The sequence below is a fragment of the Capsicum annuum genome, chromosome 11 (assembly GCF_002878395.1).
Source record: "Capsicum annuum cultivar UCD-10X-F1 chromosome 11, UCD10Xv1.1, whole genome shotgun sequence".
Taxonomy (NCBI): Eukaryota; Viridiplantae; Streptophyta; class Magnoliopsida; order Solanales; family Solanaceae; genus Capsicum; species Capsicum annuum.
This window is the reverse complement of record NC_061121.1, coordinates 83,347,427-83,373,919: the sequence shown is the minus strand read 5'-3', so window position 1 is coordinate 83,373,919 and position 26,493 is coordinate 83,347,427. Positions and strand designations below refer to the sequence as shown.

General features: G+C 37.4%; 2 protein-coding genes across 2 annotated transcripts; both read left to right on the top strand.

The window, feature by feature from the left end:
• Positions 1-917: 917 nt before the first annotated feature.
• LOC107847721 lies at positions 918-5,426 on the top strand. Its single transcript, XM_016692157.2, has 2 exons — positions 918-1,425; positions 5,078-5,426. Exons 1-2 carry the CDS (start codon positions 1,321-1,323, stop codon positions 5,162-5,164), a joined length of 192 nt encoding a protein of 63 aa, XP_016547643.1. The 5' UTR covers positions 918-1,320; the 3' UTR covers positions 5,165-5,426.
• A 140-nt stretch (positions 5,427-5,566) lies between these two features.
• LOC107847720 (vignain) lies at positions 5,567-9,167 on the top strand. Its single transcript, XM_016692156.2, has 4 exons — positions 5,567-7,616; positions 7,755-7,987; positions 8,087-8,227; positions 8,758-9,167. Exons 1-4 carry the CDS (start codon positions 7,037-7,039, stop codon positions 9,013-9,015), a joined length of 1,212 nt encoding a protein of 403 aa, XP_016547642.2. The 5' UTR covers positions 5,567-7,036; the 3' UTR covers positions 9,016-9,167.
• The last annotated feature ends 17,326 nt before the right edge of the window (positions 9,168-26,493 follow it).

Genomic DNA, 26,493 nt, shown 5'->3' with positions numbered 1-26,493 from the left:
AAGAGGCTGGAGTTGAAGCTCTCGCCATCTAACTCCTATGTCAAGACTGTAAATATTGAGCCTCAACATGCTCATTTTGTGGCCAATAGTAATGGTATGGAATTAGATAATTGGCAAGGTACAAAAAAATTTACCGCCACAATAATGGATATATTTGACATCATTCTAGGGTAGGAGTTCTTTAAACACTGTCATACATTGATCGCCCACTACCTCTATTGTTTTTGGATCATGGAACGAGAAAAAGCCTGAATGGTGCCTCTAGTAGCTATGACATACAAATAGATGTAAGCACAACTTTAAGCTATCGAGGTCGTCAAAGGGCTCAAGAAGAGAGAGTCGTTGTTCATGTAAACCATTGCAAGTCTTAAGGAGGTCAAGGGTTCAAATGAGGCACCGTTGCCTTACAAAATGATGTTATTTATGGAAATTATGCCGAAAGGGCTACCTAAGCATTTACCTTTTGGGCTTGAGGTGAATTTCAAGGCTGGGTTAAAGTCAAAAGATAAGCCATCTGCATTCTGGCCTTATCATATGACACCGCTCGAGTTGGGTGAATATCAGGTACAACTAATTAAGGGCATGCAACAACAACGCACCGAAGTCGTCGCAACATCAAGTGGGGAAGAGTGTGATGACCCGCCATGTCATCACGCTACGTAGGTGCTACAAGCACAAAGTTGTCCATATGAAAGGCTTACATAGGACAAAAACTAGTCCTTGGTGGAACATTGTAGAGATATAAGGAGAATTCCTTTGAAAGACTTTAGAATTCCATGAATTTACATGAAAGATCCTTGAAACATTTTGTTATTTAGAGAATTATAAAATAGGGACTTGTACACAATTATGCTTACAATTTAGCACCTAAACAAGTAGTATAAATAGAGGGACATTAATTAGTAAAACCATCACGCAAACTTTCTAATAATTCTCTTGCGTTCTTTCCTCCATTCTCTTTGCAATTGCTAGTGTCTTAGGTTGACTTGTCTTAACAAGAGCGTGAGCAAGTGGTGCAAGAACGTGAGTGAATTGTCAAGTACCCCACATGTACTTAGTTGAAGTCTAGTTTGTGACATTGGGGTGTATATTATTAGAAGAAATATGATAAACTGCAAATTGTCAAAAATGCAAATATTAAGGGTGCAAAATGTAAAAAAGTTCATTATAGTGTACCAGATCTTGAAAGCTAAGAAAAAACAAGAACGACGCCGCTCGTTGTGTCAACAGAGCAGAAAGGGCAAAATAGCAGAACTCGCTACTAGGTGAGACAAGGTGGTATCCCCCGAGCTGAGAAGACTCAAAACTTAAAGAGATAAGATGGTGAAAGTGGCGACATTCTTTGCTATGTCACTAGGAGCTTTCGCTTTCTGGCAAACAATGGACAAAATCCATGTCTGGATCGCTCTCCATCAGGATGAAAAGGTATAATTTGCCAAACCCTAGTTTTGATTTACGATGAAATGAACCTTACGATCATTGATTTTCCCCTTTTAGGATGAATGAATGGCCCAGAATTCAAATTTGTTTTATCTTTTTGGATTTTGTGCTTTTTCGATCTGGATCCTAATTCACTTTTTGTGCTTGTCGAGTTGTAATTTAAAAGAGGCAGGTATTGTTGCTTTGTATTTTTGAAAGTTTAGATTTTTCCGACATTCAGATTTATGGTGTTATCCGAAAGAGATTTATGATATTATTGTGTATAATCTACTCTCTAGAATAATTGAAAGCATTTTTTGTTTGGGAATGAATAAGGGTAGAGATTAGTAGGTAGTTGAGCATTGTATGTTCTTAGTATTATCCTATTCATGCAGTTTTTGGCTTAGTGGTAGTTCAAAGCGGCATGTCTGCCGTTGTATTAGCCTATTCAGGTAGTCATTGTCTTTGATATGTGTTATCATCTTTTGTTTACTATGTTTAGGCGATCACACCTCGTTGTTGATGTTACGGTTCCTTTCATATATTCTCTGTACTACTTTGCTATTGGTTGTCATGTTTTTCTTCACTACCATTTTTTCTTTGGTTACTACTTTGATTTGCCTCACTTAAGCCGAGGGTCTTTCAAAAATAGCCACTTTACCTCCAAGATCTAGTGGTATGATTTGTATACACTCTACCCTCTCCAGTCCCTACTTTTGGATATGTTGTTATTGTTGTTGTTGAGTTATCTAAGGGGTCATTTGGTATGTAAAATCTACTATCCCGGAATTATAATCTTGGGATAATAGTCCCTGGACTATTTTATACCATATGGAAGGTTGTACAAAATAGTCCCATGGTTGATGGGATAAGATGGGTTATACCATGACTAAATTTGGTATTAGCTTATAGGAACAATATACTATAGGAGGTATAAGGTAGGATATCCCATGGATAAGTTTGAGATATCTCATGGACAAATTTTATAGCGTGCTTGGTTGATAACCATGGTGCCCGGGCTATCTTTTGCGCACCTTGACCAAATTCATGGGGTACCTGCCACCTCCCACCAACAACAAATACCAGGTAACTTTGTCCATCAAGGCTAGGACAAAAGGGAAGAGTCATCTAGTGTTTTTGCCTTCTGTTGGGATTTGGGATTTGAACCTGAAACCTCAAGTTCTCAACTCACTTCATTTACCACTTGGCCACACCCTTGGGTGCATGATTTTTAATTTAGATGTTTGGAAAGAACCAGTGTACTTATTTCCTTTTCTCGAGGACCTCCTTAGTGAGGGCCTTGAAATACTTTGAGTGAGTAGTAGATAACAAGTACTCCCTCTTTGTAACTTGTTTGCTGGGTTTTACTTGATACAGAGTTAAAGAAAGTTAAGAAGACTTGCACCCAAGGGTGTGGCCTAGTGGTTCTATGAAGTTGCGTTGAGCGCCGTGAGGTCTCAAATTCAATTCCCAACAGTGAAAAACACTAGTTGATTTCTTTCCATCTGTTCTAGACTTTGTGGACAGAGTTAGCTGATACTCGTTGCTGGTAGGAGGTGGTAGTTATTCTATGGAATTAGTCGAGGTGCGCGTAAGCTGGCCTGGGCACCACGATTATTAATGAAAAAAGGAAAGTAAAGAAGATTTTTGAATTTTGTGGTCTTAAACTACGGATATGTAGAATGTACCATAGTGTCCTTAATTTTGTGGTCTTACACATGCCATATGAAAAATTGAAATTAAAGAATGGCCGAAAAAGAAAGAGACATTCTTTTTGAAACAGACTAAAAAAGAAAGTACAGACAAATAAATTGAAATGGAGGGACTAGTATTCAGTCCATCCAAGTGTTGCCACCTCGCTTGCATACCAGTGGGACCTGTGTCTTTTTGTACTTGAAAACTTGTCACTTTTCCACTACCATTCTAAAAAAAAGTACTCCTTGAAAATGTCACTTTTCCACTACCATTCTCCAAAAAAGTACTTGCAGGCTAAGTTGCTCGGACTTGGGTGCGGGTATCCGAGACGGGTGCGGATCCGTGAGTCGGATTCGTCAAAATATAAATTTTAAGATTCGGGGATGTGAATTTGAGTATGGATATGGGTCCGGGGATTCAGCTAAAAAAATTAAATATTATAAATATAGTGTTATAAAGATATTTACCAAAAAATAAAAAATAAGTATAATTAAGAATTTAAACTAATGTTGTCAAAGTAAGAGTACATTGATCGACACAGTGCTGTCAAAGTAGACATGTTTTTCAGTTTTTACTTTTTCTTAAAAAATTTACTTTTTATTAAAACATATAAAAAAAGGGCAGCCTGGTGCACTAAAGCTACGGCTATGCGCGGTGTCCGTGGAAGGGCTCTACCACATGGGTGTATCGTATGCAACCTTATCTTGCATTTCTGCCAAAGGCTGTTTCCAAGGCTTGAATCCGTGACCTCATGGTCACATGGCATCAACTTTGCCAGTTACTCCAAGGCTCCCCTTCTTTTTATTAAAACATATATCTGTTAATATACACGTGTTAATATATGTTATTAACAATACAACAATACAAACAAATAAAGACCGTCACTTTGACCCAAAAAAAATGTCACCGTGTCCAACGACCAACGCCGCCGCCGACTGGGGTGGGAGAAACGGTGACTGACAACGACTGAGGTGGTACAATGACTGCGACGATGATTTCCGGCAACGGCGACGGCACATCGACAACACCATCTCTGTTTTGGTGGTCGTTGGTCGGGATTTTTTAAGGTAAGTTGCCGGTTAATTATTCGATGTTTCCCCTCAAACTTCTTCTTTAGTTTGGTCAACGTCTACGAAATCGGTTGACCTAATTGGAGACGGCGGAAGCACCCATCCCCGCCTCAGAATCGTGTTGAGATGGATTCGGTGGCAAAACAGCCGACTCCGAGCAGCATAGCTCGCAGGATATCCTGACAACAATCTTTCAGTGCAATATCCAAATATTTGATTTGTTGACTTTTTGGCTGAAAGGGCATCCATGCTACAGGCTCTTAGAAGTAGACCCATGTTTGTGATCTGACCTCTGTTTTCTTTTGGAGTCCTTTTGAAGCCGAGACTTATGAATGATACCTTAAGGCCATCGACAGAGTTTTCTTAAGAAGAAAATAGGTCATTGCAGAAATACTGCCTACATCCCCAGTGAGCAACTCAAAATGCTAATCAAACAACCCTTAAGCCGAAAGTACAAGGCAAGAAATAGGCTTTTGTCCTTCTCACTCTTGGTCTATATCACTGACGCATCCACTTGAACTTGGATCAGAGCGTATATCGATTTGTCCTGAAGATACCACTTTTGGTCTCAACTGCATAGGACTTACAGAATGGACAACATCAGTTTTCTTCTATCCAAAAGTGTTATCAGCGTGATGTACGGCCAATAATGGGTCTTGGGAGTCTTGTATTGACTTATATGACAAAGGTTCATTTACTACGATGATTAGGGTTTTGTTAAAGCCATGTGCCTGCTAGCCACATAAAGCCTCACTCATGTACAACAAAATTGTCTATTTCTTCTAGTTATTGTATGCGTTTCTTGTCTCTCTTTTTCTTTTTTTTTTTTCATTTTTTTTCTTTATTCTTTTTGCTTGAAATATTGATGACTATATGAGTTTGGCTCACTGCAGCAAGAGAGAATGGAGAAGGAAGCAGAGATCAGAAGAATAAGAGCAGAGCTAATCAGAGAAAACAAAGAGCGGGAGTCTCTTGCCTAAGCTGGGAAGAATTGCAAACCTGGTGGCATTCAATTAAACAATTTGTGTTTTCTGTCTTTCTGAATGTTTCTGCACTTACGCTTCTATTCTGAATTTCCATAAAAATCATGTAATGATGGTCATGAATGTCTTCAATGTACTTTAGTTTGGACCTGTCTCAGGACTCTGCTGTCAATAGCATGATTTTCTTGCACTGTTAATCATGTAGCTACTTTTAATATGACAATAAATACCAATTTGTTTTTGGTTTGGTTGGAGCAAATTATGGTGAATTGTAATTTGTCGGTTATTCTTGCATAACCAGCTCAACTACATTTTGCTCTTACATCAGCAATTCTTTTTCTGTTAGGTTCCATACACAAGGCAGTCGGCTTGTGCAATTTATGTGTTTGGTTGGTCTTGGAGACTGCTGATTTTGGGGGGAAAAAAGAACTGCTAATCTTGTTTGTGCTAGCAGTCGAAGTCTCAGAAAACATCTATAGTGTGTTGTTTACACTCAAGAATGTTTCTTAGCTTGTGTTCTTTTCCTTTGTTATGCTTGCTTTGTTCAAGACAAACTCTAAAGACGTGTCTTTGCTTGGCTGTAATTATTCTCCTTCACGTGAGTCTGATTAAATTGGCATTTCCTGTTGACCCATTTTCTACTGTTTGTTGCCTGAAATCATTTTGATTAATCATCAAAACTTATTAGACAGAGTTTTGAAAATCTGATTCTGTGAAGATAAACGCCTTCCTTTCTTTTCACACTCATTTTCGTCTTTAAGTTCCAAGTGTTGTCTCTGCTTGGTAATTTGTTCTGGAATTGTTCTCAGTGATATATATGAGTATGATTTTTACCAGAATTCAGTTATCCTGTATTTGGTGCAAAGTTGGACTTGTGAGTTTGTCCTGCAGGCAGATATTAGAAATTATTTCACTGCCCAAAGTTGCTGCTCCTGAATCAGCTAATTGCATATACATATCTACGGGGGCAAGGTCTTTTGGTATTTCTATAGCTGGACACTTTAATCACTAGCCGCACCGAACCCTTCCCATTCCCATCCCCCAAAAATGTTTCTTACCAATCGAGGGAGTTCTATAAGCAGTTTCAAGGTAAAAATTTTCTGGTACAAACATCAACAAATGAGTGCAAGATGTGTCTCTCACACACATGCATCACTTAATCATGGTTAAATGATATGTATTCTAACTGCTACAATTAAATTATTGTGTTTGGCATACTTGAAGATTTACCCTGTCCGTAATACTGCCTCTGCTCCTATCTCTGTATCTTAACGGACTAGTAGAAATGAACTTTGCTTTCAGAAAAAAAACCTCTAGGAGGGTTTCTGTCTTGTTTTTCAGCAAGAAGTATTATGTTATGGTTGCTGAGGTTTCATATAATCGACTCTAATAAGTTTGTGATATTGGCATAGTTGATTAAATCAGCAGCATCAAGATTTTCACTACTATCAATATTCAATTGTAATTGAGATTTTCTCAAGCAAGTGACAAATACAAGTTATTACACAGAATTTGAAGCAGCTTGCACTGTTAATGTGGAAATGTAGCAGCCTCTGTGTTAGTTAATGGAAATAAAATTTTATCTGTGAACAAATGATGCGTCTTGGGAGTTCTGAAAATCTATGGACATCTTAAAAATAGCAGAAAGCAGCTAAAAAAAAAATCTGTGAATCTGTGTCATGCAGACATGAAAGAAATCGTGTCCAGCAGCCTCCAAATATTTGCCAGTCGTCATTATGTATAAACAAACTTAGCAAAAATAACGTGATCTCTGTATTAGATACATCACAGCCTGATATGTCTCACTTTTGCAAAAGTAAAGGCACTTTTCCCTTGAATATCTGTTAAAGACTGACAAATCTCTAACTGATGCAAGAGTGTGATGTAGCCTTTGCTCTATATAATACTAGCATTACTAACATATATTATCCTCATATCATAGCTTTAATAATCTTTAAACTTATATTGATTATTTCGGTTTCACCTTTTCCAGTTTTTATCAGAGAGATGGAGGTAGGGAAGATTTTCTTGATTTTTCTTTTGTTGGCTATGGTATTTGGGCTAGTTAATGGTTTGGAGTTCACTGAAAAAGACATTGCATCTGAAGAGAGCTTATGGGATTTGTACCAAAGATGGAGGAGCGATCATACTCTTTCTCGAGACCTAACCGAGAAACAAAAACGTTTCAATGTGTTCAAGACGAATGTGATGCACATTCACAAGGTGAACAAGATGGGCAGACCTTATAAGTTGAAACTCAACAAGTTCGCTGATATGACCAACCATGAATTCAGAAATTTCTACAGCTCTAAGGTAAAACACTTCAGAATGCTCCATGGTAGCCGGCCTATTACTGGATTTATGCACGAGAAAGCTGATAATCTGCCAACATCTGTCGATTGGAGAAAGAAAGGAGCTGTTACTGGTGTAAAGGATCAAGGACAATGCGGTAAGTTAAAGAAGCTGTGACTATTTCATTTTAATGCTTGAGCTGTTAAACAAAACTCACTAGTAACCCCAAGTCTTCTTGATACTTTGATATAAAATTTGTTTTCGTACATGCTAACTTATCCTCATATACTTTTAGGTAGCTGTTGGGCATTTTCTGCAATAGTTGGGGTTGAGGGAATAAACAAAATCAAGACAGGCAAACTTGTTTCACTGTCTGAACAAGAGCTAGTTGACTGTGAAAAGGATAATGAAGGATGCAATGGAGGATTAATGGAAAATGCCTATGAATTCATCAAGAAAAATGGAGGAGTAACAACTGAGAGGATATATCCTTACAGCGCCAGAGACAGTCACTGCGATTCTTCAAAGGTAGATATTAGTACATATTAAACAACATACTCGATAAATATGTTAATATCCAGTTTCCGACAACTGTTTCTTTAACCATTTTTTTAAATCTCATCTTAGAGGAATTCCCCTGTGGTTAATATCGATGGACATGAAATGGTACCTGAAAACGACGAGGATGCTTTGATGAAAGCTGTTGCCAACCAACCAGTATCTGTTGCTATAGATGCTAGTGGTTCTGATCTGCAATTTTACTCTGAGGTAAAAACAACTTTAATTTGTCAATTGGGACATAAACTGCTTGCAAAACCAATCAGGATGAACATACCACATAGTCACGTATAGAGGTGGATTCAGAATTTAGTTTTGACTGAGTTCAAGATTTTACGTTCTTACTATTGAACTCATCGCACATTTGAAGTGATGGGTTTAAAGTTTGATATTTCTTGAACTTTTACTGTTGTTTTGCAAATATTTATGCTATCTGTCAAAATTACTGCATTTAATTGAACTCAGTAATAAAGTTGCATCTGCCTCTGGTCCCGTACAGGTGGCTGAATTTCCTAAACATAGCATATAAAGCAGAAAATACTGGGATGACACACCACACTTTGAACTATGTGACCAAACAAATTTCCACATGACAGACCCTATAGATAAATCAACTATGCTTCAACTCAACTAGTTTGGGCTATGTCGTATGAATCATCTCTATCCATTTTGCTCTCGCTTGATTCCAATCGATGACATATCATATGAAATTTGACAACTTATAACATGTGAAAATGCAGGGGGTGTTCAATGGAAATTGTGGTACAGAACTAGACCATGGAGTAGCAGTTGTGGGCTATGGAGCAACTCATGATGGGACAAAGTACTGGATAGTGAAGAACTCATGGGGGACTGGATGGGGAGAACAAGGTTACTTTCGAATGCAACGAGGCATCGATGCCAAAGAGGGACTCTGTGGCATAACCATGGAAGCTTCATATCCAGTCAAGTTATCCCCAGACAATCCCAAACCAGCTCCCTCTACGGATGAACTCTAGATTGGTTCAAGTATCTCTGCTTTAGAGCGTAGCATGCTATAGTGTTTAGAAAGAAACTTAGGAAAAAAGCAAGACATGTAATCTATAAGTTCTTTTGTATTGGTTTGCATGAATAAAATGCTTTCTTCCATGGGGTTGCCAATGTTTGTAAATTTAGCCTGTAGCTTCTACTTTCAATCCATTTTGGTTACAGAAGCAACATAGATTGGCTTATAGATGGGCCAATTCTTGCCGGTATATGGTAGAAGCTCATGTTGGGTGTATGTGAGAACAAAGTCTCGTATTGGCAGCTGAAAAGAAAAAGAAGTTATTTATAAGGTGTTGGACACTTCTAATGGTGTGAGGCTAGGAAAATCATACAGGCTTAGTTCAAAGGAGAGATTGATGGGTATGTATGAATAGAGCTCCGCATTGGTAGCTCAAAATAAAAGAAGGAAAAAAAGACATGGCCTGACCCTGTCAAATAAATAGCTCATGGTTAAGCTATTGGACAAAACGTGTCTCTTCGGTCATTTAATTTCCATTTTATAGCCATCAACTTCGATTACAAATCAAATCTACTCTTTATTTTCTCAAACACACATACAACTATGTTTTCAGGTGTCATTTCAACCTTTTCTCTTCCTTCATGTTTTGTCTTTCTCTCATTAGCTTAGATCACATTTCTTATACCACCAAGTTTGGCTCTACTCTCCTCTCTTCTTCAGATTTGTTTTTTTCTAATTGAAAGGAATTTTAAAAAGATTTTTTTTCAAGAAAATGATGTAGACTTTGATCCTTATACTTCAACCTCAAAAACAGAGATCATGACTAATAAATGCCATAACACCAAGGCATGAAGCTTTAACAAGCCCTGTTTCAAAGTTTTTTTTAAAGAAAATGGTTTCTTTCTCATTTTATCTACTTTGATTTTCTATTGTTTCTTTTATTTTAAAATTTCATTTTTTCCTTGCAATCTTATAATTGTACGAAGGAATTGTCTAAGAAAACTCTATCAGTAGGAATTTAAGCTTGAATGTTCTATTACCTCAAAAATAAGGTGTAGCGAGCAGAATGGAGCAATGCTAGAATTAGTTTGAGTTTCTTTAAGAACATCTCTACTTTATGATCTGAGATATGAAAGAAAGGAAATATTTCTTAAATGTCCTGTCGAAGAAAAGTTCATACATCTTTGTACCATTCTGTAAGACTCTACTAGACACAGCTTCATAGATACCCCCGGACACTTGAACCTTGTCTCTGATACCAAGTTTTTCTCGACTTGAGACTACCCCTAGTCGTAACAAGGTGCTTCGAACAACAAGTGGTCCCAAGCTAACCCATGGTACTGACATAATGCTTTAGAAATTGATTAAACCATATATAAAAGCTAAATTGACTGAGAGAGCATAATTATGAGATAAGCTATTTCAATATGTCACTTTTAAAGTTTACAACATTGTAATCTAAAAGAAAAAGGAACTGAAATTATATATAATAACTCTAACTGACTATCTATGAAGCTTCTACTAATACTGACTATAAGTAGCCGGAGATAAGCCCAATTATCCTTAATCAATACTGTAACACCTTGGATTTTTGGCCCTTGAAAGTTTTTGAAATTTTATCCTCACTATACAGACTAAGAATCCCTTAACGATTCGTAGGGAGTCTTGACGAGTCGTTGGACTTAAATCGTAACCTAATCAGTGTGTATGGCTAAGTTTTTGTTCTGAGTACGAGTGGCTCCCATCGAGTCGTATGGACTCATTATGAGTCGTGATGTCCAACCGTAGTCAAAGTCGTGTGAGTTCCATGTGTTGTTGTCATGGATATGACTTGGACCCTACGAGTTGTAAGGTCAAGAGATGAGTCATAAGGTCAAGATAGGAGTTGTATGATATAAGTCATAGGGTCAATAGTATGGGAGCACCATGACGCTGTCGTGACTATGACTCGTGGTGACGAGTCGTACTGTGTCATTACGAGTAGCAGTGCGACCCATAGTCCCTGGCGATAATTTTTCAGCTTTTAAGTTGAGGGCACTTTAGACAATTTCCTTCTTACCCAATTAAAAACCCACGTCCATAAAGCACTCAAGGGGATTATTTCTCATTCATACCATAATTAAAACTCGCCTTGTTCTCTCAAAACTCTCCAAGTCAAGATACTTAGGGTCTCCAAGAAGTAAGTCATCTAAGGGATCAAAGGCTGAATTTTCTCCATAAAACTTGGTATTTCAGGCATATTACTCTTCCCCCATTATTATTTTGTTAAAGTATGTGTTTTAAATTATAATTCATGTGGTTTTGATATTGGTTTTGAAACATGGGTTGAAGGATTTTGAATGTTTGTGTCTAAACAATGTTCCTATGGTATACATATAATTCTTCATACATTATTAAGGTTTTTGAACTTGTGGGGTGCATTGGTATGGTGAATAAACTAAGGGATTGTGATTTCCCCCTATTTTGTGGATATTGACTATTGAAGTGGTAATGACTTCAACCCTATATTGAGAAATTGGTTTCTATATGAAAAGTATGCACATTGAACTGTTTTAAACTATTGCATAGTGTTAAAGGCTAATAAAGCATAATGGTTAATTGAACCTTGTGGGGATGTATGACTCCCCAAGCTAATGTATAATTGGACCAAAGAGGTTGTGAATTCCCTAAAAGTTATGATATTTGGTTTCGCATGTTGTTATCACCTTGCAAGTTTAGTTGCTATGAGTATGCCTAAATGTGTATTACGGTTCAATGAATGGAAATATGTGATAAATGTTTTAATGGAGCTTAAAAGAGGGTTGTGTAGCTCAGTCGTGAAATTGAAGGTCCCAAGGGACTAATACTGGAAACCATGGTTGACGATGTGGTGGTCTAAATGATCGAGTGATTCGAGTCCCCCTTAATATATGATTGGGAGGTTTGAGTTCCCTATATTATATTACATGATTGGGTGCTTAAGTTACCTTGGTATGCCGGGTGGTTTGAGTCCCCCATGGTGCATATGTATGTTCTTTGGTTCGTGCGACTACCGCACTGAAGACCTTTCAGCTGGAGAAGAGCTGGACCTATATAATCTGTGGGTGCCTTCTTATAACGGTTAAGCGACACAAGTCCAGGCTAAAGTTTTAAAGTGTATCCTAAGCCTTGTTCCCTTCCCGACATATTATTTATGTATGTATATGATGATGCTCACATGGTTTTGAATTGGATTTGACTTGGTTTTATTTTATTTCCCTATCCCTGAGTTACATGCTAGTGCATAACCCATGAATATTTTTCGGATTCTGTATCCCCACGCGATACAGGCAATTGAGATACTTCTACTTTTCCTGCGTATAGATTAGGTGGATTATCTCGGTTCGTCGGCTATTATGGTGAAGTGGTGAGCTTTCATTCTCTGAAAACTTGGTCATTTCATTAGTTTCTATTTCATAGATTACAATTGAGTGTTCATATTATCATTAACATTATCATTGTCATTGTGAGGGTTGGGGCATGTCTCGACACATTATTGATTTCAATTTTGTTAGAAGGCTTTGTGGGTTACTGTGGACTTGGGTGATCTTGGTTGGTTATTTTTGGTAGATTACCGGTTATCAATTATAGACATGTCTGATGAAGTCCAAACAACACCTCCTCTCAGATGATGATATGGTCGCTCCCAAAATATAGTAACCCAATAAAAGTTGGGGGCGAATTCCAAGGAAATACGTGGACTCGTGGATTTCAAATGATGTAATCAGCGGGCGAAAACTAGAAAAGTAAATGGGGGGATTTAAGTATCAATATCAAGCAAAGAGCAAATATCAACTTTAGTTGTGATTAGGATTTATGAACACTAGGATTGTGTTACCATTGGCTTCTCGACTCTGTAGGATTATCGTGCTTTGTTGAATCAATTCGATACCATGCATGCAGAACCGATAAGTTATGTACCATCTACAATCTTTTGGACGAGTAGAAAATTTCACTATTTACCTTTTGAGTTTCAGGATGTCGCATTGCTAACCCTTATCTTGATCTTAGTTAACTATTACCTTTTGATTCTCTAGTTATTAGATCAAATCTAACCATCTTACACAGATACAGCTAAACTCTAAATTACTGTTGCCATTATCTTTTTCTAGTCACTACTCCTCTTTTGGAGTAAGTAGCAATAATCTAGGTAGGATCTTAACTTTGTCCAACGCTAAGAAATCTATTATAGTGAAGATAATGCAATACACGCCATGGGTGTCAGTTAAATTCAACAACCGCACTTGCCTTACTTCGTTAATCCGCCAGGGTTTCCACAACCCTAGCTATGAGTTTTATCTGCTTATGCTTGTGGAGAAATCAATAACATTCATATTTGAAAGCATAGATGAAATCCCAATGATAAGAAGTGTAAAAACCCTCAACCGTAACTAAATTAATCAACTGAAGTCAATACGAGAGAATCCTAAGTTCAAAATTGAATTTTGGAATCAAAATATGTTTGTGAGTATCAAAAGTGCATAACTCCTGCTAAAAACACATAAAGGGTATTTATTGTACATGAGAAAATTTTAAAAGCAAAGCCCGAATGAAATAGGAGAAAACAAGGTCGTCGGTGGCCACATGTGGTCTGTACCTGCGCCTTGACCCTAGGAGCAGGTAGTACCTATGGTCAGTAGGGTGAGGGCAGGTACCATATGGAAAAAATCCTACAACTCAGCTCTCGGATTTTTGGTCTTCTGGCACTTGCTTTGCCTACTTGTGGTTTGTAGGTCTTACATGTGGTCCATAGGTTGACTTAGTAAGTGTCGGGAGTTATCTTTTCAGCTTTTCTTCGACTCTCAAAAATGCTTTGATCACGAATAAGACGGAAAGTGTCCAAACATCTATAATTGCTCCAAAAAGTAGCCAAAAACACTTTTTTCACCTTTTCATGAACCGAACATCAAAAACATGATTTTCTACAAAACATACCCGAAATACATCATATCTACCAAAATAACCTCAGAAACTTTCATATATTCTATATTTTAAGCGTTGAAAGTGCTATACTATATGCTATAGACACTCTCAACATAGAAATATTTGCATGTCCCTAGACAACAAAACATAACAGAAACAAAAACAATGCTTAACTAGGAGAATCTAAACTATTTAAGGCAGTCAGTCAACACTTAAGGCTCAAAACACACCCCCTCCAATATTATTTTTCAAAGTCAATTGTGTATGAACATGAAGTACAACAATGTGACATAATGGGATAAACGTATGTTAATTACCTTAGAAATAAACCACCACTCATTTTTATAAGTTACACTACGTGAAACAAGCAAATAACTAGCAATATGACTTAAGTTCCCTCACAACGAGGATGTCCCACTCACTCATATGAAATAATGCATGTCAGTGTAGGGACGATCAAGAGACACTAACACTCAGAAGTGAAGTTCCAATTAATGTATGTCAAATACCATAAGCTTGCCCTTATTTCTTTACCTTAGCATTCAGATAGTCAAGTGAGGATCACTATATGAGTTTTCTTGGCTTGTAATATAGGATTGGGTACTGGTATGATACATATGGATGTATCAAATGACTAAGCTTTCTTGGCACTACACTAACCTTGGGGTATCACTTTCTAGCCAATTTTCTTTTTATTCCACCCTTAAATCTCCCTTTTTATTCTTTATTGCACATTCAGGTTTGGTGCGGTCATTTATTCTGTATTTTTCGCTTTTTTCACATTTTTTCCTTTTCTCTTTCTTTTTCTACCACACCTAGTCTTACTAACTTTTTATCTTATTTTACCCTTCTTCATCCCATTTTTATACTACGTACCCCTATGATAGCCACCCTTAACTTAAGCATTTTGCCTGAGTTAAGGAGCACAATAGCGAAAGAGGACAAGGGCCAAAAATGGTTAATTGTAATATAAATTGAAAGGTGAATGGTGAAATAAGAAAAATAGGCTTATATGACTCATACAGGGATTAAGGGATATCATTTACACATGGGAGGTCATTTAGGCTAAAAGTGGACTAAAATAAAAAACGTCTAATGATCCTTTCCAAACTGACTATTCTTTAACCTGGATTAGACTAACCAAAAATATAACGCCCCGAGTCTGGTACCTCGGACCTACATGATGCTCATAATCCCGAAGGACCACAAGCTAACCCATGACTAGTACCTGTTGCAATACTGTAAAATAATACTGAAATATATGGAATAATGGGCTGAACTGCCATAAGGTTCAATACTATAATAAATATGAAATAAGGTATATCAACACCGAAACTAAAATAACTATCTAAACATATTGTAGTCTGAAAAAACCTTTAAACTGTCTGAATAAAGTGCTAATGGGACATGTCCCCAACTAACTCCAACTGCTGAAAGAAACTAAGTACTGAAGTGCTAAAATAATAAAATAAAAGAATATCCTCAAAGGATGAGGACTCACTGCTACGTCTACTACTGCTGACTGAATCTGAACTGCTAAGGGTGCTCTGGACCTTGTACTTCTAAACCTATGGTATAAGACACCATAGCACAAGAGAAAAGTATGTGTCAGTACATGAGAATGTACTGGTATTCCAAATGAGGTAGGCTGAGTGCAAGGGTTCATATGCATGAACTATAACTAACTGAATAACATGAACATGACCGTGTAAGAATGCATGCATGAATACATGAACTCTAACTAAGATTCGTGATAGTACAAAATACTAAATCTGAATACTGATAACCTAGGTTACTAATAACTGATATAACTGATAACTGATATACTGTTAACTGAGTGACTGTGTCTAACAGTCCTGATTCTGATGTAACTAGCAGAGTTCTACACTGAGATAAGTGACTGTATCTGATAGTCCTGAAATTTATAGCACTATTTGAGTTCTATTATGAAGACTAAAACTGAGACTGTGAAAGGTAGTCATCTAACCGACATGCCCCAAATAAGATAATAAAGCTGAGGGCGCGTGCAATTGATTTCAAGGGTGGTGGGGCCCTAACCTAACAGGCTAAGCCACATCATCAATCCTCATCTAGTAGGTTATATATCTCTACCTACGCTACCTACATAGTTCTGGAATACAAAGATTGCTTCTAAAAATCACTCCCTCTGCTAACAGGTGAGTTCCCATCCTTGGGTTCACTCGGTATTCAATCTTACTTCTATCTAAATAGACGCTAAACTAATTATACTGAGCTGAACTGAATTGAGTTTGCTGAGTTCCGTTGACTGATGAAATACTACTGAATTATGATAACTGACTGAGTTTTACTGAGGACTTACCTGAATACTAATTGGGACTGGAATGACATTGAGATTACTGAGTTTTCCTGAGTTCTGTAACTGATTAAATTATAATGATCATGGCTTGACTGAGAGTATCTTGAAAACTGACATTGTCAATAGGAACAACTAAATTATCGGCTATTAAATACCCCTAGGACTCGATAGCATGAAAATAATAAGACATGACCATTCTTGAATGCGTGACCATAGTCATCAATTCACAATACAGTCATTGAGGGATTTCACAAGCACTTGACGGTCATAAACTTGTACATGGATAGGAAAGTATGCAATATATCATAAATTCACAATTTCAATCTCATGAACATTTCCTCAAATCATTACAAGACAGCTTTAGCATGGAAGTTCTTTTGAACATGTGGGTACAACATGAGTTCATTATTTGGATCACAAATGGGTCATAATACATAATTCTTATTCACTTAGGCATTTTAACAAATACATGGAAGTCATAACCTTTTCTAGAGCATGAATCAACAACTAATACATCATGGCTATAACAAGTACCTCAAATTTAAGGATTTCCAATCCACATACTATTATAAAGTCATGAAAATTCAATAAAGATTCAATCTTGGAAATCATAACACAATATTTACATGTGTACAATCAAACCCACAACATGAAATTCAAAACTCACATTTTGAAAAGGGTTTCTGGAGCTCCAAGGGTGGAAGAGACCCTTGGATGAACACTTTACATACCTTTGTTGAAGAATTCTGGAAAGTTAATGGAGAAATCTTGAGTTCTTGATTTGAAATTAATCATCTAGGGTTTTTTTGTTCTTGAAAAATTGTGAAATAAGGAGTATAATTAGTTAAAAGAGGGCTAAATTTCATGTTATAAGGGATGAAGGTTGGGGGAAAAGACCTTATTACCTTTAAAGACTGGATTTAAAAGATAGAAAAATTTGGCCAGTGATGTTGCATCGACATGGCGCATCGAGGGTACCAATGAGATAAACAATGTTATGTGCCGACATCGCATCGATTCACTAAAAATTGCCTTAAGTTAAGAAATATTTTATCTGTCGATGCGATTGGCAACATGGCGCGCCAGCATCTCACCGACTCACTATTTTGGGATTTCAAACAAGGTCTAAACGAGGTCCAAAATATCCAAAATTCATTTAAGAACCCCTATAGACATTCCTGATCATGAGTTAACTTAAATATCGACCTTTTACGGATGTGAAGGTTGAGAAATAAGATTTACAACCTTCGAAGGGTAAATAAAACTAACTCTGGATACTTAGCCAAAATATTCTTAAGTCTTAGACCCCTTGACAAGGATTAATGGACTAAATTAAGCTTAGAGTTTTATGGGGTCTTACAATATCTCTCTCTTGGGAACATTCGTCCTCAAATGAAACTAACTGAGAAGAACTGAAGACTGAGTATGTATACTAGACATACATATCTGATGCATGGTTTCATGGCTGAAGCTACTGATATACTAAAATTTTATACTGTATATGAATATCTAATGCATGAATAACTAACTCATGAATGCATGATTGGGATTACTGATAAACTGAGTTTTCTCATAATGATAATGCATATCTGATGCATAAATACATGACTAATCTGACCTATGAACATATGACTGAACATGAAATGGTATTTGATACCAAGTTTGTAACTGAAATATGAACATAAAACTGAATAAGCTTAAGAAAAACTATTACCTTAGGATGAATCTGAGTTTGTGGAGAAGAGGTGAGGATACTTAGACCACATGTATGCTTATAGTTCCTAAGTAGCTCCCTCAACAGTCTGATTTTGCCAAAGAACTTTGACTAGAGGGACTTTTTTGTTCCTCAGTCTGTGATCTGATAGTCAAGGATTTTGACTGGAATTTCCTCATAAGAGAGACTGCTCTGAACATCTATGCCCTCTATAGGGACTACAACTGCTGGGTCACCTATGCACTTCTTTATCAAGGAGACATGCAATACTAGATGGACTAAAGCTAGATCTAAAGGCAATTCGAGCTCATAAGTTACCTTGCCGAAGCGACTGAGAATTTTGAAGGAAGCAACATATCGGGGACTGAGCCTTTCCTTCTTATCTAACCTCTTCACTCCCTTCATGGGAGAGATTTTTAAGTACATATAGTCATCAATCTCAAAATCAAAATCCTTTCTATGCATATCTTCATACGGTTTTTGCTGGATCTGACCTGTCTTGAGCCTTTCTCTAATCAACTGAACTTTCTATAAGGTATCGAATACCAAATTAGGCCCTACAACTGTGGCCTCACCTACTTCGAACCAATTAATTAGAGATCTACATCTCTTACCGTAGAGAGCTTTAAATGAAGCTATCTGAATACTATAATGATAGCTATTATTATATGCAAACTCAATCAAAGACAAGTGGTTATCCCAACTACCCTTAAAATCAATTGCACACGCCTTTAGCATATCTTCTATGTTTTGAATAGTCCTTTTTCCTTGACCATCTATCTGAGGATGAAAGGATGTACTGAGATAAAATCGGGTACCAAGACCCTTTTAGAATGCTTTCCAGAAATGAGAGGTGAATTGGGTACCTCTATTTAAGATAATGCACAATGGAGTGACGTGTAATCGGACCAACTCCCTAATATAGAGCTTGGCGTAATCCTCGGTGGAATAAGAGGTATGGACTAAAAAAAATGAGCTGATGTGGTCATCATGTCTATAATGACCTAAACTGAATCATGCTGACGACGAGTGCAAGGCAAACCCATCACAAAGTCTATGTTCACTTCTTCCCACTTCCAAGTAGGAATATTGAACTCCTGTATGGACCCACTAGGCTTCTGATGCTTGATCTTAACCTACTGACATATTGAGTACTTAGCCATAAACTTTGCAATGTGTCTCTTCATCCCACTCCACTAATAGATCTCCCATAAGTTGCAGTACATCTTAGTGGCCCCTGGATGAATAGACTAAGGCACACTATGTGCTTCTGCAAGAATTCGTTGCCTCAAGTCATCTACACATGGCACACACAGATGACCCTAACAATGTAACACACCATCTACCCCTTGGGAGAAAACCTCTACCTTCTGATCTCTGACTGACTCTTTCAAATTGACTAAACTGGGATATCTATCCTACTTTTCTTTTACCTCAAAAACTAGAGATGATTTTGAACTGTTCTAAACCTACACACTACCTTCTGCTGAATCAACTTAGCGGATACCTAGTCGTCGAGTTGGTGAACTTCCTGAGATAACTTATTCTTGCTATCCTTGACATGAGCAACACTACCCATAGACAGTCTACTGAGAGCGTCAACCACTATATTGACCTTGCCTGGATGATTAAGGATATATTATATTCTTTCGAGAGTTCTAACCACCTTCTCTGGCGGAGGTTAAGGTCTTTCTGAGAGAATCCGTACTGAAGGCTTTTATCATCTGTGAACACATCTATATGCACCCCATACAAGTAATGCCTCCAAATCTTTAAGGCAAACACTACAGCTGCTAACTCAAGATCATGAGTCGGATAGTTCTTCTCATAGGGCTTAAGCTGTCTGGTGGCATAGGCTATGACCTCACTATGCTGCATGAGGACACAACCCAAACCTACTCTGGATGCATCATAGTAAACGACAAACCTATCTAAACCATCTGGAAGAGTGAAAACTAGGACTAAGGTGAGTCGAGTCTTCAATTCCTAAAAACTCTTCTAAAATGAATCTGACCACTGAAACTTGACTTTCTTTTAAGTCAATCTGGACATAGGGGATACAATATAAAAAAACCCTAAAAAACCATCTATAATAGCTAGCTAAACCCAAGAATTTCTTGATATCTATTGGGGAGATGGGTCTGGGATAGTTTCTCACTGCTTTGATATTTTGGGGATCAACTCTAATGCCATCACCAAAAATTATATGACTAAGGAATGCTACTGAACTTAGACAAAATTTGCACTTAATGAATTTGGAAAACAGCTGATGATTTCTAAGAGTATGCAATACTATCCTGAGATGGTCTGCATGATCATGCTCACTGCGGGAGTAGACAAGAATGTCATCTATGAAGACTTTCACAAATATGTCTAGGTACTGCTTGAAGACAAGGTTATTAAAGTCCATAAAAGTTGCTGGAGCATTGGTAAGACCAAAGGACATGACTAAAATTTCAAAGTGACCATACCGAGTCTTGAAGGTTGTCTTCGGGATGTCACATTCTCTAACTCTGAGCTGATGATAGCCTGATCTGAGGTCTATCTTAGAGAAGTAACTGGCACCCTGAAGTTGGTCAAATAAGTCATCGATTCTGGGAAGTGGATACTTGTTCTTGACTATGACTTTATTAAGATGACGGTAGTCTATACACATTCTGAGAGAACTATCTTTCTTACTCACGAATAAAACTGGTGCACCCCATAGGGAAATACTGGGTCTGATGAATCCCTTATCTAAGAGATCATTCAATTGTTCTTTCAATGCTCTGAGTTCTATTGGTGCCATTCTAAATGGCAGAGTAGATATGGGTTGAGTATCTGGAGGAAGGTCAACGCCGAAGTCTATTTCCCTTTTAGGAGAAATTTTGAGAAGATCTTCGGGAAAGACATCTGAGAATTCATTCACAACTAGAATTGATTCTAGAATGGGAGTTTCAAAACTAGAGTCTCTGACTCACGCAAGATGGTAGACACATCCCTTAGATATAATTTTCCTAGCCCATAGATAAGAAACAAGTTGACCTCTGAATGTTGAAGTACTACCCTTCTACTCTAGGACGGGTTCATTCGAAAACTAAAACTGGACAATTCTATTTCTGTAGTTGAATATGGCACAGAAAGAATGAAGCAAATCTATGCCAAGAATAAAATCAAAATCAGTCATCTCTGATTTGATTAAGTCTGCTGAAGTGACTTTCTGAGATACCATAACCGAAAAATTCCTGTATTCCCATCGAGCTATGATAGCTTTACCCACTAGGGTAGAGACTGAAAAGGGATCTTCTAGAATTTTGGGATTGACTCTGTAATCAACTACTATATAAGGAGTAACAAAAGACAAAGAAGCTCCTAGATCCAGCAAAGCATAAACATGCAAATAAAAGATCTGTAATGTACCAGTGACCACATCAGGAGAATTTTCCTGATCCTGTCGGGACTAAATAGCATAAAGTCTATTTGGGCGTTGTCCACTAGTAGCGCTGGAAGTGGGACCCTACTTATTCGAGCAATTGAAATGAGCTGAGGAATGGTTATGATGACCCTAAAAACTTGACTGAGGACAATCTCTGACTCTGTGGACTGGCTTGCCACATCCGAAATAAACATCACTGCCAGCTCTGCAAATACCCTGATGGTGCTTGCCACAAGTCTGGCAAAGAGGATAGGTTCAGGTACTACTGACACTACCCTGAGACTTAGACCCTGGTGCCCTATCTTTGTTACCATTCCTGAACTTAGGAACTGGAGTACTAGTTGAGGAAGGAGATAGAACTGAAGACTTTGGGAGAAACTGAGAATGATTGCCACTCTCTGACTTAGGCTGATTAAAATTGAAGCACCTGTTTTAGGTCTTTTATTCTACTTTTCTCTCTCCTTAATCTTCTGCTTCTCTATTTATTGAGCATGGATCATAAGCCTGGCTATGTCCATCTTACTAATCAACATTGTGGTCCTGCACTCCTTAACTACACTATCATTCACTCTAGAAACAAACCTTCTTATCTTAACTCTGCTATCTTCCACTACATGAGGAGCGTATCTTGCTAGTTGAGTAAACTTGAGAGAATACTCTTTCACTGTCATGTTGCCCTTCCTGAGGTTGATAAACTCCAACACGTTAGGTTCTCTCAGCTCTAGGGGAAAGAATCTATCTAAGAAGGTTGTGGCAAATTCCTTCCCCTCAACGGACCCTACATCTGCAGCCTTCTCTGCTTCCACTACTTGAACCATGGTGAGCCACATCCTGCAACTGATATATAGCTAGCTCAACACTATCACTAGCAGTTACCCCCATGATATCTATAACCTTCTATGCCTGATCAAAGAATTCCTGAGGGTCCTTATCTATCTTAGACCCGATAAAAGATGGAGGATTTATTTGGGTGAAATCCCCAATCCTGGCTACAACATAGTTGGCCACTAGATTAGCTGAAATGCTATTGGAAGTTCATGCTAAGCAGCAACTGAATTATCAAGAGTAGTAAATACAACTTTTAATTATGCATGCGAGACGTGTTCATCCAGGGGATCTGGCTCGACGGGCTGAGGTGCTGACTGATTCCCATTTCTCCTTTCATTAGTCCTTTTGGGAGGCATGTTCTGTAAATAAAAAGGAGAAATAGATTAGACTAAGAGTTAAACTTGAGCACATTCTCACTCGCATGACTTAAATACTGAAAGAAGGGAGCCTATTCCTAAAATATCTTGTAGCCTACTGTCCATAAGTATGGCGCAGAACACATCCATGCACAAGACTCTACTAGATGTAGCTTTTCAGACTTCCTAGGATATTGTGCAACCTTAGCCTCTAATACCAAGTTTGTAATGCCTCAAGTCTAGTACCCCAGATGCTACATGATTCTTATAATATCGAAGGACTACAAGCTAACCCCTGACTGCTACCTGCTGCAATAATTATAAAATAATACTGAAATATGAAGAATAATGGGCTAAACTACCATAAGGTTTAATACTGTAATAAATTTGATATAAGATATATCAATACCAAAACTGAAATAACTGTTTGAACATGCTATAGTCTGAAAAAACCTCTAAATAATTTGAATAAGGAGTTAATGTGACATGTCCCCAACTAACTCTAACTGCTGAAAGAAACTAAGTATTGAAGTTCAAAAATAATAAAATAAAAGAATATCCTCAAAGGATGAGGACTCATTGCTCTGTCTACTACTGCTGGCTGAATCTAAACTGCTAAGGATGATCGGAGCTCCTGCTTCTGAACCTATGATATAAGACACCATGGCGTAAGAGAAAAGTACACGTCAGTACTTAAGAATATACTGGTATGCAAATTGAGGTAGGCTGAGTGCAAGGGCTCATATGTATGAACTATAACTTACTGAATAACATGAACATGATTGGGTGAGAATGCATGCATGAATACATAAACTGTAATTGAAATTCGTGATAGCAGTGAATACTGAATCTGAATACTGATAACCTAGGTTACTAATAACTGATATAACTGATAACTGATATACTATTAACTGAGTGACTGTGTCTAACATTTCTAATTCTGATGTAACTAGCTGAGTTTCATACTGATTTGAGTGACTGTATCTGACAGTCCTGAAATCTGTAGAACTATCTGAGTTCTGTTTTGAAGACTGAGAATGAGACCATGGGAGGTAGTTATCTAACCGATATGCCCCAAATAAGATAATATAGCTGATTTGGGGTCCAATTTGTAACACCAATTAGAAGGGTGTCAATATCGTGCCATTGGTAAGGACATACTGTGAGTGACCCTCATCTATCAAGGTACCCTAACGAGAATAGTGGGACCCTCACCTAACAGGTTAATTCACCTTATCAAACCTTATTTAGAAGGTTAGATATCTCAACCTATGCTGGATACATAGTTCTGGAATGCAAGGATTGCTTATAATAATCACACCTTCTGCTAGCAGGTGAGTTTCTATCCTTGGGTTCACTCGGTGCTGAATTCTACTCTCATCTGAATAGATGCTAAACTGATTATAATGAGTTAAACTGGATTGAGTTCACTGAGTTCCATTGACTGATGAAATACTACTGAATTCTCATAACTGACTGAGTTTTACTGAGTACTTAACTGAATACTTATTGAGACTAGACTGACACTGAGATTACTGAATTTTCCTGAGTTCTGTAATTGATTAAATTATAATGATCATGAATTGACTGAGAGTATCTTAAAAACTGATACTGGCTCTAGGTACACAACTAAATTGTCGGGTATTAAATACCCCCAAGAATCGATAGCATAAAAATAATAAGACATGACCATTCTTGAACACATGACCATAGTCATCAATTCACAATACAATCATTGAGGGATTTCATCAGCACTTGAAGGTCATAAACTTGTACATGGATAGGAAAGCATGCAATATATCATAAATTCACAATTTCAATCTCATGAACATTTCCTCAAATTATTACAAGACACAACTTTAGCATGGAAGTTCTTTTGAACATGTGGGTACATCATGAGTTCATCATTTGGATTACAAATGGGTCATAAAAAACTATTCTTATTCACTTAGGCATTTTAATAAATGCATTGAAGGCATATCCTTCTATAGAGAATGAATCAACAACTAATATATCATGGCTATAACAAGAACTTAAAAATTAAGGATTCTCGATCCACATACTAGCATAAAGTCATGAAAATTCAATAAAGATTCAATCTTGCAAATCATAACACAACATTTACATGTGTACAATCAATCCCACAACATGGAATTCAAAACTCATATTTTGAAAAGGGTTTCATAAGATCCAAGGGAGGAAGGGACCCTTGGATGAACACTTTACATATCTTTGTTGAAGAATTCTGGAAAGTGAACGGAGAAATCTTGAGTTTTTGATTTGAAATTAATCACCTAGGGTTTTCTTGTTCTCGAGGAATTGTGAAATAATGAGTATAATTAGCCAAAAGAGGGATAAATTTTGTGTTATGAGGGCTGAAGGTCAGGGAAAAAACATAATTACCATTAAAGATGCGGGTTTAAAAGACAGAAAATAATGCCCAGCGACGCTGAATCTGCTGCAGTGCATCAAGTGTACAAACGTAATAACCAACATGATGCATCAACATTGCATCGGTTCACTGGAGATTGCTTTAAGCCAAGAAACATTTTATAGGTCGATGCGATTGGAAACACGATGTGCCAACATCGCACCGACTCACTATTTTGGGATTTCAAATAAGGTCTAAACGAGGTCCAAAAAATCCAAAACTCGTCCGGGACCCCCTATAGACATTCTTGATCATGAGTTATCTTAAATATCGATCTTTAACGGATGTGAAGGTCGCAAAATAAGATTGACAACCTTCGAAGGATAAAAATAAAACAAAGTCTGGATATTTAGCCAAAATATTCTAAGTCTGGGACCCCTTGAGAAACATTAATGGACTGAATTAAGCTTAGAGTTTTATGGGGTCTTACATGACAAGTTTTGAATTTAACACACAAAGGAAACTAGGTAGTATCTCACATACACATGGCACAAAGTCTATAGTACCAACTACTACCTTTCCAGTACATGCAATTGTTAGCAAGTTATTATCATGTCCCTATTTCTAATGCCTTGACAAGATCCAAAATGTTCACACATATATACATTCACATTGTTCTTAAACATAAACTTTTGGAGGGGTATCAAAAATCAATCAAAGTATGACTATTGCTCCAAATACTTAAAAATCTCCTAAATATACAAAAATAAAACACAATATAAAATAAAACAAATTATGATACAAAGTTATTGTAGACCTTTTGGTTCTACAACCATACTGCAATCGTCAGGAAAAGAAGCAAGACAACAAGAACCCATGGCGGCATGGTATGCCCACCCCCAACTAAAAAATATGCATTGTCCTCAATGCACTAAAAAAGTAAAATAGAGGCAAGTTAGAACATTTTCAGGATGCACTAGGAGTCTGTGTACCTTGGGTTGCCTCCCAAGTAGTTCTTGATTTACTATGGTGGCACGATTCTATTCCCTTGGCTACTCAAACTTCACCAAGGTCTATTTCAATTCAAACTCTTACTTCTTCTAAGTATCCCATATAGTGTTTCGCTCGCTACCCATTCACTTTAAACGTGATATCACCATAATGATTTATCTCAATAGAACCATATGGTAGCACCTTAACCACGGTGAATGGTTCAGTCCATCTTGATTTCAGCTTTCTAGAAAACAAGCGTAGTCTTGAATTATATAACAAGACCAAATCACTGGGTTTAAATATCCTCTTCTTAATTTTCTTGTCATGGTACAACTTCATTTGTTCTTTGAATATGGACGAGCTATCATAAGCATGGATTCATAATTCATCTAATATATTAACCTAGCCCAACCTCAAGTTTTCTGCATCATACCACTTAAAATTTAGCCTTTTCAATACCCATAGTGCCTTATGATCAAGCTCAACTGGTAAGTGGAATGCTTTTCCATACACAAGCTGATATGGAGAGGCACTA

Bases quoted from the DNA above. Each gene is read 5' to 3' on its own strand.
- LOC107847720 (XM_016692156.2), top strand. From the start codon at position 7,037: ATGCAAGAGTGTGATGTAGCCTTTGCTCTATATAATACTAGCATTACT. The intron at 7,617-7,754 runs GTAAGTTAAAGA...ATATACTTTTAG, and splicing joins AAAGGATCAAGGACAATGCG to GTAGCTGTTGGGCATTTTCT. The intron at 8,228-8,757 runs GTAAAAACAACT...GTGAAAATGCAG, and splicing joins ATCTGCAATTTTACTCTGAG to GGGGTGTTCAATGGAAATTG.
- LOC107847721 (XM_016692157.2), top strand. From the start codon at position 1,321: ATGGTGAAAGTGGCGACATTCTTTGCTATGTCACTAGGAGCTTTCGCT. The intron at 1,426-5,077 runs GTATAATTTGCC...GGCTCACTGCAG, and splicing joins CTCTCCATCAGGATGAAAAG to CAAGAGAGAATGGAGAAGGA.